This window comes from Paramisgurnus dabryanus, chromosome 5, assembly GCF_030506205.2.
Source record: "Paramisgurnus dabryanus chromosome 5, PD_genome_1.1, whole genome shotgun sequence".
NCBI classification, from domain to species: Eukaryota; Metazoa; Chordata; class Actinopteri; order Cypriniformes; family Cobitidae; genus Paramisgurnus; species Paramisgurnus dabryanus.
Window position 1 is genome coordinate 31,671,271 of NC_133341.1, and position 18,394 is coordinate 31,689,664.

An 18,394-nucleotide genomic window follows, 5' to 3' on the forward strand; every position below is an offset into this window, starting at 1 on the left:
CCATGATTAGGCTACTATGGTTTTTAAAAGGTAACTTATAATTGTGATATTAATAGAAAATATTTCAATAGAAATATATATATATATATATATATATATATATATATATATATATATATATATATATATATAGTGTGTGTGTGTGTGTGTGTGTGTTTACATTGTATTGAAAAGTAAACCTTATCATGGTTTTACTACAGAGAAAGTTATTCCTGTTGAACATCCACACAAGGCTCATTAGTGGCTCATTATTCAACTCTTTTGTCTCTCAGCTGTCAATCACTGATTATTCAGGAGCTTTCCCGCCTCCACGCATACAGCCTTTACCAAGCAAAAGTGTCTTAGAAATTGTAAATCAATGCATTGCTTTATGTGATTGAGTAGGCCATATGATTTTCACATCATTTTGAAGAATAAACTCTAGACTACTAGATCCTGTTTGGAAAGTCTTGGGAAAACATGTTTAGAATGAGTTTTGTGGAGTTATATCAGTGACTTAAAAATTTTGCTTTTTCAAAAACCACGCATAAACATTTTTCTCTCAAAAATACAAACATGTACATACATGTTGATTATATGATATTGTAGCCCAGTTTGTGATGAACACAGTGTTATGAGACTTTTGCCATTAATATGTTTTCAAGCAACTGAAAAAAGCAAAAATGTCAGTGCAGGTCAAAACTTCCCCAGGGCCCTAAAAACCCCTTAGACCCCAGAGGGTTAAAACGCTGTTATACACATGCCAGGCCAGTAGTTGGCGATGTAACATTGTAAAGAAACACTACATATGCATTCATCTAAAACAATATATTTAATTTTCACACTTATTTAAAAAGCATATTGTTATATATAGAATAGTTAAATATAGTATAGTATCTTTGTTTCTCCAACCAATCACACAGGAGGTGTTTCAAGTCACTTCGCAATGCATTTTGGTGCTGTTATTGGCACACAAAAAAAAAACCACACACACAGCACTATAAATAAGTCAATAAGACAGCATACCAATTTATCCGTTCAGCTGTGATGACTAAAACCAACCTGAAGCTGTTTGATGGTGTCTCCTCCTTTCCCAATGACCAGACCAACTTTACTGGCAGGGATCAAGATTTCCTGGATGGCGCTGTTCCCATCCATCTGGCTATGGAAGCCCGGTCCGTTTCGACACCGGTCCACTATTTGCCCCAACAATCTCTTCGCCTGCCTGATGGGCAGAACAACAGACAGAAGGTTATCTTTTTATATGGTTCCAAAAATGTTGAAGCTCCAAAAAGCACATATATCTATCATCCATACATCCAAATGACTCCAAGGGAATAATATATGTATCTTAAGTGAAACATTACGTTTGTCAGAGAAAACTAAATATACTTTTAGCTTATTGATCAAGCCAGCACATCAAAAACTTCAAATCGGGAGCCACACAAAAACAATGCAATCTGAGTCCTTTTCTTTCACTATCCACTTCAAATTAAGTATATATATATAAATTGCATATGACAAATTGCAATACCTCTCCTGGCCCACATACTACATACTCCTGGATGCAGATGTATGACCGGCGTGTGTACAGTACAGAAATTGTGTCACATGCAACGTACAGGGACCTTTGTATACGCGTATAGTGGAGTACACCCAGGCCTTATAAGGTTAAACTGGTTGGTTAAGGGTAGTCAATGCTTACTCGATACTCTCTGGGGTTCCAGTCAATGTGCAGGGTCTGTCCATCATTCCTCCGCTGTCTGTAGGATGACATGACAAACAACAACTGAAAACTAACTCTTAACCCAAGAAAGAATTGTAACAAACAAACAAACAAACAAACAAACAACATAAATGATGTGCAAAAGTTAGGCTGTGTGTGTCACAGCTATAGGATTCACCGTAACATTCATGTGATATTACTTTAATTAACTTAAGTTCTGACTGGCAGATGACATATTAACCCTTTACACACCAGAACGGGTTAAAGGATATTTAATGTTACCCAAGATGCATCAGTGCTATTGCTACGAATGGGGGAAGTCGCAACAGTTAACATGGGCGCTCTAGTCCCGCCTTCCAGTAAAAAGAACCAATCGTCAGCCGTTAAAGAATGACATTCTCTGGGGGAGGGGCTTGCATGCGCTGTTGCGAACATGGTGGCACAATGACGCGACTTCCTTTAAAAGACTTTGCCAGGTGTAACCACATTTTACATTATTTGAGTTTAGTATAACATCAATTTTAGCAAAACTGGCAACATTTGTTGTGTTTCTAAAGCCAAAAGCATTCAGCCGAAAACAGCAGAGTCACAGGGAAAGAAACTGAATTTGTTGTTAGAATTACGGATTCAACAAGCCTTTAATTCAGAAGAGAGAAAAACAAAGCAGACGAAGATAAAAATAGATGTGTGACTAATAAAAGTCCTAAAACCTTGCCTAAATACTAAGCCATAAGCTAATTCTGGCAACACTTTACAATGAGGTTGTATTTGTTAACTTTTATTTATATGCATTAGCTAACATGAAGTAACAACAAACAATATTTCAAAAGCATGTATTCATTTCCATTCATGTTGATTACTGCATTTACTAATATATTTTTTTATCAAAGTTGTAATATTAGCGTTAGTTAACGCACAATCATAAATAACTGACCAATTAAAATGCTAATAACTATATTGTTCATTGTTAGTTCATGTTTGCTAATGCATTTACTAATGCTAACAAATACAACCTTTTTTGTAGGCATGGGCCGGTCACCGCGGTATACCGCGGTTTTAAAGAACCAAGGTATCAAAACACAACAATTTTCTGTGATACCGTTTTTAAAGGTATGAGCTTTGTTTACACAAAAACAATTAATGTATTAAATCATGTATATTAAATGCAGGGTTTCCCGCAGCACTTTTCAGTTCGGGCGGCCCACCTAAGCTGGGATACCCTACCACCTTAACTAGGTCGTCCAAAAAAAAAAAATAAAAAAAAAAAAAAACATTCCACATGGCCCAAATGAGAGAAAGACATGGTCTGTCACTGTCTGGAGGATAACTAGCCTGTTGATAAAACATATAATTCATTACTAATCTAGAATGTGTTCATTTTCTGTCATAGTTTCTTCAAAATTGAGTTTTATTTGAGTGTTTTAAATAACATATTTTCATCATGACGCGTACGCCTCGCCCCCGGCCCGCCCACCTGCACAACCCTACCACCTTAACTAACAAATTTTCTGCGGGAAACCCTGAAATGAAAACATCAAATCAATTACATTACAAAAATATATCTTTTTTTTAAGAATCTTATTAGGGCTGTCAAAAGGTTTATCGCGATTAATCACATACAAAATAAAAGTTTGTGTTTGCATAACATAAGTTTGTGTGTATATATATATATATATATATATATATATATATATATATATATATATATATATATATATATATATATATATATATATATATATATATATATATATATATATATATATATATATATATATATATATATATATATATATATATATATATATATATTATGTAAATACACACATTCATGTATGAATTGAAGATGAATTTAGGTATATTTTTATTATATATTTATTTGTATTTTTTTTAAAATACACATAATGTATATGTTTCTTAAATACAAAGATTAATGTGCGTGTATAAAATAAAAATAATTACACACAGTGCTAGCACAAAAATGATGCAAAAAACTATTATTTTGTATGCGATTAATCACAATGAATCTTTTGACAGCCCTAAATGTTATAATTTACATTTATTTTTACCTGGCATATGTTGCTTAAAAATAAAATGTATCATGTCCAGTTGAAAAGTTGTTGTTTGTATATGCAGACATTTGAAAATAACACATTTAAGTGTACCGCAACACAGTGGTATTTTTGATCAAGGTTATCATACTCCCAAAATCTCATACCGGCCCATGCCTATTGTAAAAAAAAATTGAACCGGGGGCGCTGGAAGTGCACCCATCCTAAGCTTTACGAGTGTGTTTTGGAATTAAGCATGGAGACAACCGGCATTTTTCTCAGCTTGAATGGTGGGTTCGTTATTATTAATAAGAAGCACAACGTCAAAACAATGATGATTTCGCTTGCATTAAACAAAACTAACAAAATGAATAAGCACCCAGCTTCTGCCATCGATTTTGTTACAATAAAAAAATCTAAATGACGTTGGGAGGCAGTGCCACGGTGGGCAAGTGTTGTAATCTGTGAAATGCTAAGCATCGTGTAGTTAGTTCTGAATCAAAAAGACTTGTTAAGCTAACACTTAAAAAAACATTTAAGGTTTCTGCAAGACTGAAACATACCAGCAGCGATCTGGATCTTACAGTTGGACTCCAGCTGGATTCTGGTGATCTGTTCTCCTCCCCGTCCAATTACTAGCAGAAGAGATTCAAGAGCATCAACATGACCGCATCTCTCTCTTAACTTCACATTCATCTGTAGATCTAACCACTCGAGGTTGCACTTTAATTAAAATGGTTCATAACTTCCTTAAAATAGAAGTACCATAACGAATTTCCATATGCTAAAATGACACACATCATGAAATTCTGCTATAGTTTTGACATAAAACCACCCATATGTATTTTCCTACAAAACGGGAAAGTTTTTTTTTTTTTTGACTAAAAATAATCAATATGGCCGCAGTGCAGATGAATTCATATGAGACTGAAATGATTCAATATACTTACTGAATCCAACCATTTTATCAGGCACTTTATAATCCTCTGTTATTATAGCCCTAAACAAAACAAAAAACACGACAATTTAGACATTAAAACCTGTACATCATAACCCGAGCGAGTTTAAAATAAATATTCATGCTCACCTTTGATGTACCATTGCACCGAGCTGGTTAGCCACTTCAATACAGAACAAGAGAAACATGTTAATGAAGTACAAATTAAACACTGATAACATAACAGCAAACAAATCAATACAGTCATTAGGTTTTGTTCTCGCATGCCTTGAAGAAAACACACAATAAAATTGAATTTTCCTCTTTAAAATTCTAGTTTATACGGCTATGAGGAGCGTAATACTAAAGTTGACTACATACAAATTCTCAAATCTTAAAGGACAAGTTCGGTATTTTAGACTTAAAGCCCTGTTTTCGGATTGTTTATGGTGAAATAGAATGGTTTTGACTGAAATTTCGACATTTTCGGCTGCCCTGAGAATTTTCGCGTGTTTGTGTTTCAGCTCAGACCTCTACAATGGGTTTATAGGTGCACTGGAACAATCCTTCCTAAAATGCATTAAACTTTCGTTTACAAAGACGTGAAACTCACCGAGTGGTCAGGGGTGTTCACTGGTATGCTCACACAAAAATCGCTGCAAAAGATGCTTTCCAACAGCTGTTTTAGCATTCGTTGTTAACTTGTGGACCTATTTCCCCAAACGCCTCACACCCGTACATTCTTCCGCTTAGAGCTTGAATAATAAACACTCCAGCCCAGGTGGTGGCGCTAATCCGCCTTTGCCAATTGCAAGAATAGAAACAAAGTTCCCGGCGCGGAGTAATACCGTACCTCACAGGACGTCTAATACAGTCAATGGAGTTGGTAAAAACTACGATAAAACCTGTTGGAATGCGTCTTTTGGAGCGATTTTTGTGTGAGCATATCAATGAACACCCCTGACCACTCGGTGAGTTTCACGTCTTTGTAAACGAAAGTTTAATGCATTTTAGGAAGGATTGTTCCAGTGCACCTATAAACCCATTGTAGAGGTCTGAGCTGAAACACAAACACGCGAAAATTCTCAGGGCAGCCGAAAATGTCGAAATTTCAGTCAAAACCATTCTATTTGACCATAAACAATCTGAAAACAGGGCTTTAAGTCTAAAATACCGAACTTGTCCTTTAATCATTTTTTTTTTGTGATTTACGGTTTTCTACAAAAAATCATACTACATAATTGTAAAGAACAATCTGTGAAAATATAATCTTGATATCTTTAATATAAACTGGGTAAGATCATGTCAAAGATTGAAATCAATGTGTTATCAAACAGTGATGCTCCAAATCTCCTCATGAGATTATGAGACTTTAATTTGGATTACACAGTAAGGGTCACAAATTTATAATTAGGAAAATGAATGCAAAACAAAAAAACACGATCATTCTGGTCTCTCTATAAATATACATCTACAAGACCGCTGTCATTTATTCACCTGCGGGGTGAAATCTGTACACCTGATCACTTAAACAAGTACTAACACATTTTTCTTAACAAAGTCCCGGTATTGAGTCTTAAATCAGATAGAACTAGCCAACCATCTTAGCCAAACTACCAGCTTGACCAGCTAAAAAGTGTCCAAAACCCTTCGAAAACCAGCTTGCTACACCAGTTAAAAATGTGACCTCTTTTTTTCAGTGGGTTTGGTGAAATCTGCGTTTTAATTTAAAGACCTTTAAAACAACAACTAAACATCCACTTTCTCTTCTATCAGTCTTACGATGTTGGTCAAGTTTGAATCCATCCCATGTTTCTGTGACAACAGTAAGTCATACAGCTTTACTATGGTGATGTTTGTGAATATTTCGGCCTCATCATTTGCAGCACTTTCCAGCAGCGCTGTAGCCACACAAACAAGTTTCACTTCCCGTAAGACGTCACGCTTGCAGCTCAAGGCCGTTTCTGGTTTTATTGCGGTAACATTTTGATGTTTGTCACCTCTTTCGCAAGCAGCTGAACAACAAAGGCATCTATTATCAAATCTCGACGGTGCTTTAACTTCAGCGTATCCTGACACTCAATGTGAAGTGAATGAAGACGCTGCTGCACTGTGACCTACACAACACTGGCTGTCAATATTCAAAGATCCTTACAACACATTTGTGTGATGAATAAATGACTTCTATAACCTTTGAGTTGTTAAAAATGTTACTTTAAATTGCTTTTAAGTCACTAAAGTATTATAAAATACACAAATGTATAAAGCAATCATACATTATTTAGCACCAAACTTCACATTTTCAAATGAAGCGATAGCTTACCTCCCTCATCCAGGGAGCGTTTGTGGCTTCCATAGCCGTAAAGAGAGGCATCGACTGCGGGTGGCGTGCTGTTCAGATGGGACATCTGCTCACCTCCCATTTTAGCAATCTGTAAGATGAATGAAATGACTGTTTATGACATGCACAAGACATTTTAGACTCACACATGATTTCAGCTCCATAAAACACTATAAGATGATTTTGCCTGTGCACGGAGGACAGATTTCTCTTCTAGCATTGTCTTAGTGCCCTGAAGGTATATAGCATTCCAGAAAATCAACAAAAGTCATCCAATGTGTCATTTTGCAAAGTAAAAATATCTAACGTAAACAATTAAAAGTAAAGATGCACCAAATGTTTGGCAACCAAAACCATTCTGCCGAAAATAGCAGACACTTAAAAATGCTTCCACACTGTCGGCACGTTTGCAGCATTCATAAAGCGTCCGCACCTCATGCTACATTTGTTGATATTAGATCGTGTCTTAAAAAGGTCATTGTTCGCCGGGAAAATATATTTGGTCTATTCACTCATTTAGCCGAAAACTGAAAATGGTGTATTTTTAGCCGAATAATTTCAATTGCCGAACATTTGGTGCATGTCAAAAATGACTAGGGCTGCACAGTAGCGATATGCGACAAATTGTAAAATCAATTTAAATAATACTTATACAATATATACCTAGAAACTGAAAATCATTAGTGTCTCTAGGGGGTTGCACACTGGACGAGAAGCGCCGCGCCATGAATCTAAAAACAGAACACATTATTTTCCGCACCTCGCTGCGGCTGTCTGCTGTGACTCAGGACGCTGCTCAAATCCCTGTTGCGCCACTCACATAGTTTAACATTAAACAACATTATATATGTCCCAAAACGTTAGCGATTACCTTTGGCTGCTAACATATTTTTAGCATTTTGAAGCAGACCTTCACACTATTTAATGTGCACTTCCGGTGTACGATACCTCCGAGTTGTCCTAGGTGCGAAGCGGCACTACTTGTCCGGTGTGAAACCCCCTTATGTCTTACCAGGGTCTCTGCTATCTGTATCAACATGCATAAAAGTTATTGAAGTCTTAGGGAGCGTTGCACACCAAAGCTTTTACGCCCGCGGCCGGCGCATGTTTTAATTGTTTCCAATGGAAGCTCTGCGTTTTTTAAATAAGCCAGCAGCTAGCGGTTTTCTTCCGCGCTGAAATCCGGCGCCCGTCGGTTTTTCCACACTCAGCGAAGAGAGTTGGAAAATGTTCAACTTTGGATGAAAAGCTCCGCCTGTCAATGTCAGTTCTCACGCGGCTGTCCAATCACAGTGGAGGAGGGGCGGGACAAGTATCACAGCAACCAATCGTCTCACATCTGACGTATCAGAGTTACCAAAGCACTTAGCTAAAGAAAGCTGGCACTCGGCATTTGGGGTTGTCAGCTGTGTTTAAAAGTTTTGGTGTGCACAACCCCTTAGAGAATTGTGTAAAGTTTTAGCGGCATCTATTGGTGAAATTGTGAATTGCAACCAAGGGCTCATTCCACAGCTCACCCCTCCTTTTTGAAACACGTAGAGAAGCTACTTTAGCCGCCACCGGACAAATGTCATCGCCTAAGACAATTTAGTGAAAAAACGCGCTCTATAGAGCAGTTTGTCCATTTAGGGCTATTGTAGGAATATGGCTGCTCAAAATGGTGACTTTCATGCAAGTATTTAGATAAACGGCTCATTCTAAGGTAAGAAAAACAATACAGTTTATTTTGTAAGGTCTTTATACACTATTGATAATATAGTTATGTATTATATTGCATTTCTGTCAAGAGATCCTCCTAAAAATTACACAATGCACCTTTATAATCATTCAGTTATTGCAACCCATTGCTGTGTGTATTACGATATGAACATTTATGATATTCCTGCCGTTTCTGTATATCTTTCAGCTTTGACTTTTAGGGAAATTGAGTATAAGGGACACTTTTGTATGTGAGAGCTCAACATGGCAGATAACAGACGAGAGAAAGAGAGAGGGAGAGAGATCCCTCCAGCTAAAGCCTCTTTCTTGGGAATGTTGGGAAGGAATGCCAGCTATGTGACTGCACAGATAAACGAGTGCCCCATGGGAAAGTCGCCACTGAAACGCCGCAGCGCTTGAAGGAATTTGGCCGAACAACTGGTCACAGAGGTGACACGTGAGATTGCAAAAACAAATCCGTGTCTTTCTACCGCTTACAGGAAACCCTATCATAAGAATCTGTATACAGGGAATGAAAACGAAGCAGTCCATATATTACCCATGATGCAACATGCATGCAAGCATGTGTTCATGCGAGCACCTAGCAAAACAGGACAGGGAAAGTAGCGCAACAATGCGTGTCATTACGGGCGTGTAAACGAGACTGTTTACTTCAACCAGTACAATGATGTACTATATAAACTTACCCTGATTTGATTTTAACTAGACACCTTCAAGGATTTTTTCTGGTTGACAGCAATGAAATTCACCAAACGCTGTCATGCACGCGTTTACCTGCCATATCTTTACTGCCGATCAGTCAGAGATTACGTAACACGATCAGAAGCACATCGGCAGAAAGAAAACAAATAAACAGTCATTTCTCTCAAAGAGAATATAATGGGCTGATAAATCAGATACTAAGGCACAGTTAACATAAACCATCGGAGACGACATGTTTTCCACACGGACTGTAAAATGGGCCTGAAATCCTGGACGAAAGCCCAGATCTATTTTTTTCCCCAGCAGAGTTGATAAAAGCTAAATGGACAGGGCGTCCGGCCCACTTTTAAACAGGAGGGGTGGACGGTGCAGCGGCAGAGAAAAACTTGCCACAGGTGTCCGGGTGTGCGTACAAGGCCATGAGCTCAGATAAAGATTGACATGTTACGAAATGGAGGCCGTTGCCCAAACAGTTGTGCATGTGCTCCTTACAGCTGTGGATTAAACGTGACAGGAGCTTGTAGTTTAAAAAACATATATACGGCTAAAACAGTGCTGGGAGATATGGCAAAAAATGTAAACTTAAAAAACAACTACAATAATACAGCAGTAACATTCTCCTTCCAATTATTTTTATAAGATGCAAGAAAATCTGGTTACAAAAAACTAAAGTTTTAATTCAAATCAGGGCTCAACATAAAGGACTGCTCGGTGGCCCGGGGTAAGCAAAAGTATCATCACTTTCCCGATTGGGTCAGTGCTTCACCCTCAGTCACTAAAATATATTTTCAAACCTTTAATTATGTTATTCTCCTATGATTTGTTTCAAATTTGATACGATTTTTTCTTTATCAATAACTATCAATTATTTGGATAATGTATGCTATGATTGACTTCTTTTATAATTCATTCAAATTAGAGCCTGACCGATAAAGGATTTTGAAGGCCGATACCGATACAAATGTTTGTTGGTTTTAAAATCCGATATATCGGCCGATATTAATAACATTAACAGATTTCCCTAACATTAGTTATTTGTAGTTATTTATGAGTTTTAGCTAAAATTAGGGATGCACCGATACCACTTTTTTGGAATACGAGTACGAGTACTTGCATTTCAGTACTTACCGATACCGATACAGAGTTAATAAAAAAAAATGATTTAAATTTACAGGTAACAGCTTTAGTCATATAATTTTACAAAAAAACAAGGGACTAGTTTTCCAGTTTGTTGTAAACTCTGTATCGGGGGACTTTTAATGAGTACGAGTACTTTAGAAAATGTGGTATCGAGGCCAATAGCTGATACCATTATCGGTATCGGTGCATCCCTAAAATAATTTTATAATGCATTTTAAAAAGAAACTTGTTTCTTTTATTGTCACAACAGAACAGAGGAACATCAAAATATATTCAAGTTCTGATAAATAAAATGTATAAAAATACAAACTTAAGGTACGAAACGTAAAGGCCTTTGAACAAAAACACAAAAACAACAACAACCAAATCAAAGTTACCAGTTTTAAAAGACTTGGTTCATAAATATAACTTTGAATAGAACTGGAGACAAATTCTGTTAAGTTCTGATAAATAACAACAACAGCAAAATATAAATTGCTGATCACTTGACTTAGGCAGTTGCTAGACGCCTATATCTGGACCCCACCAGCAGCTACTGGTTCAGAGCACTCTGTCAAAAACACCAACAGTGAGGAAATCTGATGAAGCCTGTTTCGTCAAATTTTTTTTAATATTCATTTATGGGCCATTATGAATGCCGATACCGATAGTTTGGAAAATGCTGATATATCGGTCGGGCTCTAATTCAAATTAATCTCTTAAAGTCATTCTTAGTCTGCGAATCATACATTTCTAGAAAAGGCCAACAAGGACACCACAAACGTTTTGTATAGGCAATTTACTGTATTGTTTGCTCGAAACGTTGCATTTCATTCAGACGAGCAATCTCTGTGCAGACACAGTGCAGCTGCACTGAAATATATGCAGTCAGCGCAGACTATAATTCAGCCACGTGAGGTTAAGGTCATGGTTTCAGGCATCTGTACCATTGTTTGTTGCTTTTGAAGAAAAGAGCTGAGGGACAGAGCGTGAACGAAGTTAAAGTCCAATTTAAAGTCGTGCGTAAGGTTTACATCCGTAGGTTATCCATAGCCTCTGTGTAGCCTAATGTGCACCTCTGCATATTTTTAACAGCGTGTCAGTTCTACGCGGACCGCAAGCGCTGTGATTGGTTTACTAGAACCCCTCCCGTCAAGTAAAAAAACTGCGTTCTGTTTGCGACGGTGAGAACAAAGATGGACCGAGTTGAGGAGTGATTTCACTCAAACTCCAACAAAAGTCGCTGTTCATTTACTTCCATCACTGCTGGTCTTCTCAAAACATACACAACAAGTTGCGGTTTCTTCATCGTTTGTGTGTTAAACTTGCGAAGCTGCTTCTTCATTGACGGTCACGCTGCTACTGTGGTTACACGCATGGATCCTGCCTCTACATGTGTGTTTGCACATTGACCCGGACGACAACGATGCAGAAGTATATACGGAAACCGATGCATAGCCTACGCTGCCGCGACTACCCTGTATGACGTAAGCACAACTATGATAAGCCCGTAAGAGGGAACGCGGAGAGAGATCAATAAAATTAAAATTACGTCAAAACCGAGGGGCAACCTTCCGATCTCTCTGATGAAGCCAATACAGAAGTGACTTAAACTGCAATTCATCTACTGGCAACTAGAGGCTGGCTCTAAAAGGGAGTCAATTCCCATAGAGCCCCATGTTAAAAATAATGTGTTTACAGCCTGGTACAAAAAGTGTTTTTGGTCTGTATAGCTAATTTTGCCTTTCATGACAACTGTGAGGGGGTGAATATTTTTTGATACTCATCTGTTTAAATAATATTATGTCTTAAAGTTTTGCATAATTAAGGGTGTGGCCACTTGAGTGATGGGTTAACTGCCACTGCTGTCACTAGAATCGAGCTAGGCGGGTGGGTTTTAGCAACCAGCCACCTTAGCTTTACCCTCGTCCCACATTTTTACCCATTTTCGATTATCTGCAAATGATGCGCGGTGATGCGCAGCCAAGATAGCGAGGCAGGCACCACCTACTAATATTGGCTTCAAAAAGCTCTTTACAAACCAACGAGTGACGTCACGGACACCACGTCCATATTTTTTACAGTCTGTTGTCAAAAAGTTAATTCGAATTAATTGGAAAAATATAATCTGTAAAACCGCCCAGCCCTATTTAAACACTGATATATTGACAACAGTAAACATGCAACAGCTGAAGATAACATAATGTGTATAACGGTTTGGTTATTTTATTTATATATAAAGAAAAAAAATACAAAATCTATGAAGAATAAAGCAATGAGGCTGTGCATTTCATAGGAAATAACAAACGTGTGCTAACATTTTGTGTAACTGGCTATTGGACGTTTTCCCCTTACGAATAAAGTAATGAGATGCAAAGATTTAGGCACGACAACCCTACAGCTTCTCTTCTGGAGTATTCTGAATGTTTTATTATCTGCATTTAAAATACTTTTTTTAAATGTTGAAAAAATTACCCATAATTAAGTCACTTTAATATAATCCTAGGTGCACATTCAAAAATGACTATAATTATTTTTAACCCATGCTGGGTAAATATTGGACAGAACACACCGCTAGGTTAAAATTGATCTAATGTTGGCTTATTTTAACTCAGTGGTCACTAATCCTGTTTCTGGAGATCTACCCTCCTGCTGACTTTAGATCCAAGCCTGCTTTAGCACACCTGTAATTTTTGGGTAGCTGGGAAAAGCTTGATTAGCAGGTTCAGGTGTGTTTGATTGACTCTGTAGGAAAGATGATCTCCAGAAACAGGGTTGGTGACCACTGTTTTAACCCAACTGCTGGGTTATTATAACCCATGGTTGCATAACAACATTTTAAACCCAGCATGTGTTCTGTCCAATATTTACCCAGTATGGGTAAAAATAACCCATATATTTTAGAGTATTTATGGCTTTCTTTCTGCAGTCGAACACGGAGTCATAAATAAAATTATATCCTGGCGCATCAAGTTTGATTGTAAACACTAGGGGGCGGTTTCCTGGACAAGTTTAAGATGAATCCAGTACTAGGCCTTAGTTATATTAGGAAATTTAAGTAGTTTTTACAAATAAACCTTACAAAAAACAACAGTGGTGTGCATCTTGAGACAAAACAATGGCACTGATATATGTTAAGATATGTCAGTGTAAGATGTTTTTAAATTAAGGAAGCTCAAATATGCATTTTAGTCTGGGACTTGGATAAGCTCTGTCTGGGAAACCTCCCCTAGTCGTCTTATCCGTTGTGACGAAATATTCAGCCACAAAACGTGTAGGAACCAATAATCGTCTTACGTACCAAAGTAGAGTTGGCGTGTAGCCATTTTTAATCCAGATGCGTTTACATTCAAACGTGATGTGACAAATAAATACCAACTCGCTAATAATAAATACAAAACTTATTGGCCCCTTAACTCTTTCCCCACCATTGACAAGTTTTCTCGTCAATTAAAGGGGACATATCATGAAAATCTGACTTTTTTCATGTTTAAGTGCTATATTTGGGTCCCCAGTGCTTCTATCAACTAGGGCTGGGCAAAAAAATCGATTTTTCGATTAATCGTTTTTTTTACGTAGTCGATTCAGAATCGATTCTCAAAGAGCAGAATCGATTTTTTTTCTTTCATATTTATTTCTGCAAACATTGAACGAAAGATTAACGTTAATCGAATTACTAGTCTTCTTCACTAGATGTCACCCTCTTTTTTTGCCTAGCGCAATGTTACCAAGGAGCAAGAGGCAAGCCTGTCATTCATTCATACAGTGCTTAAAATGACGGTTTCAGGTGCTTCGTCTATTTTATTAATTACCCACTTGTAACCTGCTGTTCACTGTTCTTTTTATTAATTTAGTATTTGTATTAAATCTATATTCATTGAGTTGAATAGAGTATAAAAACCGGTCCGAGAACCAGAATCGAAAATTGAATCGAGAATCGAAATCGAATCGATTTGGTAGCTTGTGAATCGAAATTGAATCGATCTGGAAAATCTGAATCGATACCCAGCCCTACTATCAACCTAGCAAATATGAAAAAGATCAACCCAGTAACTTAGTTTTGGTAAACCATTCTCTGCAAGCATGTGAAAAAATAGTTTAGTGCAGAGATCAACTCATTTGCATTTTAAAGGACACACCCTAAAACAGCACATTTTTGCTCACACCTACAAAGTGAAAAAATTTAAACTTGATATAATTAATTATCTATATGGTATTTTAAGCTTTAATTTCACATATGTGCTATGGGGACACCAAAGATTTATTTGACATCTTAAAAAATCTTGTGAAATATCCCCTTTAAAGCGTAACTAAACCCCTGGTCAGAGCCTGACTCCACCCACTGGCAATATTTGAAAAATGCAAGAAAAGTGGGCAGATCCCAACGGAGATAGAGGGGATGAACTAAGCTCGTACCAAGTGTGTGGTGAGATCGTAACAAGGGCGTGGTGAGCTTGAACCTGCTTACGTCACGAGTCATTTTTTGGACCCAACAACATCCAATAGGAAAATTAAACTGCAGTAGCCACCGTTCAACCTGAAGAGGGCAGCACTCAGACGTTTTTACACCATATATTGTAGTCTTGAAACACTTTATATCCAAATGTCAAAAAACTTACTAAAATCAATGAACAGCACTAATTAAGCATCATTCTTACAGTTCATTTACCAAAAAAAGTTGGTTTAGGGTTTAGTTACTCTTTAAGAGAAAATACTTCCCTGCCATTGACGAGTTTTTACGCCAATCCATATTTCCCCGATTATCCACTGAGTGGTGCTCTTACCAAACTTATAAAACACTGATGCATTTACTGAAACAAAAACAGTAAAACCTGTATGTTTTAATCATCGCTCTGAATCTGATCTCTAACTAATGTCCTTTACAAAAATGCAATTATATAAATTTGGTATTTTTGAAGGAATCTAGCCGTATTTGACAGGTGATTAAAAGAAAACAAATGAAGATAGGATAAAACAGTGTTTTTTGTTTGAAAGCAGAGGGTCTGATCTTTCATTTGATATATTTTTATATATTACATATTAAAATAAGAAGATTTTCTGGAAGGCATTAAACTTTTTGAAAATTATAAAAAATGCTGGCGGGGAAAGAGTTAAGAAAACAACTATTAAGCCACTGGAGTCGTATAAATGACTTTCTTTTAGAGCTTTAAAAAACTGGGTATTATTTAATGCCAATACAGCCAGAGCCAGGATATTTAATAACTCTTAATTTGTTTGTAATATACACCTAATATGGCAAAAAGGTAAATTATGGCCCAAAAGTCTCAGTATTTTACAGAGATGTATTTCACATGTATGTGGATTTCATGGCTTGCGTCTCTTTGGTTATTTTATGCAAAGGTCAGCTTTAGTCTTTACATTGAAATATTATGTTACTCTCCTATAGACATTCCTAATTAACCTTAATTTATAGATTTCACTCTATATTTAAACATTTACACGTGATATATTTTTTTACTGTAAGGCTGAAATTAAAGGTATGCTTTATAGGTATGCCACGGACGAGCAAGAACCAATGCGATTTAAAAACATCTGCTTAAAAAAAAAAATCGCCACGTTTTATCTTGTGCCACCATACTTACTCATGTAACAGTATTTAAATAGGGAAAACATGGAAGTGTTTGGTGGCTTCTAAATTCATCCCTGTTTGGATCCTAAGAAATGAATGGGGCTAGGCTTAATGCTAACACATTCACAACGCGCTGTACAAAGATTAGGTGTACGCATTGAAAAAAAATAGGTATGTATTAATTTGTCTAAGCTGAGGTAAGAACAAAGTAAAATAATGAAAAATTGTGGTGTTTTCCTTTAAACGAAATATGCAATATCAGTTAATGTCATTAAAGGTAAATGATTTGCATGAGTACTGTGCCTCACGAGCGAATTAGCAGAAAGTTATCATTATTGTCTGGTGGTGTGGACACTAATATAGTTATCGTTAACATTACAACGTGAACCATCCTTAAAGCTGACTGAAGTGCTTGATTCGAATATAGCGGCGTGTAGATAAGATTGAATCTCATTGGTTCTCAGTGCGTCTCATGACTAGTTATCTTATGCATGTGTCACCACAAGACGACAAGAACCAATGCGATTAAAAGCCATCGAGATAACACAACTGTAGTTTATTATAAGATTATGTGTCATTTTCATCTGGAATGGCATGGGGGCACGTAAATTATGAGAATATACGAGTTAACTATTCCTTGTAAATCAACTGAAAAAAACATAGCTAACATCACAGCAGATATACTAATACAGTCAAGTGTTTTCAATACTAAACTCAAGACTACTGTACCAAAAGTGCTCATCTCAGCAACTGTACTATATTTAACCCTTGCGTTACTGTAGCTAGGCCAAAAACCAAGATCATGACTACAAGTGATTGTTGTAGCAAATATATAATGTTTACAATACTTAGTGCAAATGTTTACTTAATGAAAATGTTTAAAGAATGTAACTATTTAAATGTACAAAGGCTCTGAAATTATATTTAACCCTTTCGTTGCTGGAACTAGGCCCAAAACCAAGATCATGACTACAAGTTGTAGTTTGCAATGATCGTAAATGTATAAGTACTAAAAGTACACGTGCTCATTTTAGCATATGTACTTTATATAACTTCAATATGACTATTTTCAAACGTTACAATGAGAATATAAGTAATAAAGTGTTACAGCAGTCCACATGTGTGACTTTCTGATACATTTGCGGTTGAAAAACACTAGTGTTATTTGTCATGAAAACCCACAAACAAATTGAGAGTTTAAGTCGTTCACTTATAAAACTGGTACGAGCACACGATCGACTCACTACACACGCGCGTTTGCTTTAACACAACTGTCAACGCGCGCGACGAACGCGACGCGTCGCGTTTTTAAAGTTTCGAGGGCTCGTTCATGACAACAACAGGTTGCAGTGGTTTGCCGCTTTTCGCAGTTTCTCGATTCAACAAGAGGCAAAAAGTTCTTGTCAACGCGGTCGGGAGTTGTGTTTTAAGGCTTGTTGAGTTTGTGGCCTTAATCTGGGCACGAGTGTGCGCGCGCGTGTATGTGTGCTGGAGTTTTAAAGCTCCTGCAGCCGCAGCTAACAGGCTACACACACACAAACACGCATTCACACACACAAACATGAAAAATGAAACGCACGCCGACGCGCGCTCATTCACGAAGACGCAAACGCACCTGTCGCGCGCGGTGAAACGGGTCCGTGAATCCGTCCGCCTTCATCCCGGGCTGTGCCACAGAGGCCTGTCCCTGCACCAACTCCGCCATCATCATCGTCACACACACGCGAACACACACACGCACATAAACACACACGCAGCGCACACTACCGACCCCGGAACAGGAAACGAGAGCGGAAGCAACGCGAGACTGCACACAGCCACGAGATTCCGCGAGATTTCGCGCACGTGCTTCTGCCCTGGAGAGTTCAGGCAGGTCTAATGAAGTGCACTAGTTTGTAAGTGTAGTGTACTCGCTCACTCTGCACTTGAGCACTACAATCCACATAACTACTGCAGATCTTAATATTCAACTTTATCATTTATTGTTCATTTGATCTTACAACTGAGGTAATTTAGTTTAAGTTAAAATAGTTTATTGTTTTTTATTAATATTATTGACAAATTATTGATCAAAGTGGTCAATATATTTATGACTAGAAATATAAACATACTTTCTGCTGAACATATTTAACCTACTGAATATCAATTAGCCTATTAATACACGTTTTTATATTTGATAAATATTTTATATATTTATATTTTATATAATTCACTTTTATAATAATATCTT

At 37.1% G+C, this 18,394-nt stretch overlaps 1 protein-coding gene across 2 annotated transcripts in view; it reads right to left on the reverse strand.

Moving 5' to 3' along the window:
* fubp3 (far upstream element (FUSE) binding protein 3) overlaps positions 1–17,940 on the reverse strand; it is a 34,699-nt gene extending 16,759 nt beyond the window's left edge. For both annotated transcript variants that reach the window (XM_065251033.1, XM_065251032.1), the window contains exons 1-7: positions 17,780–17,940; positions 7,017–7,125; positions 4,844–4,877; positions 4,707–4,756; positions 4,320–4,391; positions 1,685–1,742; positions 1,042–1,204 (exon numbers count right to left, since the gene is read on the reverse strand). In XM_065251033.1, coding sequence (XP_065107105.1) covers positions 1,042–1,204; positions 1,685–1,742; positions 4,320–4,391; positions 4,707–4,756; positions 4,844–4,877; positions 7,017–7,125; positions 17,780–17,875 — 582 coding nt within the window. In that variant the 5' untranslated portion in view covers positions 17,876–17,940. The remainder of the gene's footprint in view (positions 1–1,041; positions 1,205–1,684; positions 1,743–4,319; positions 4,392–4,706; positions 4,757–4,843; positions 4,878–7,016; positions 7,126–17,779) is intronic.
* Positions 17,941–18,394: the final 454 nt, after the last annotated feature.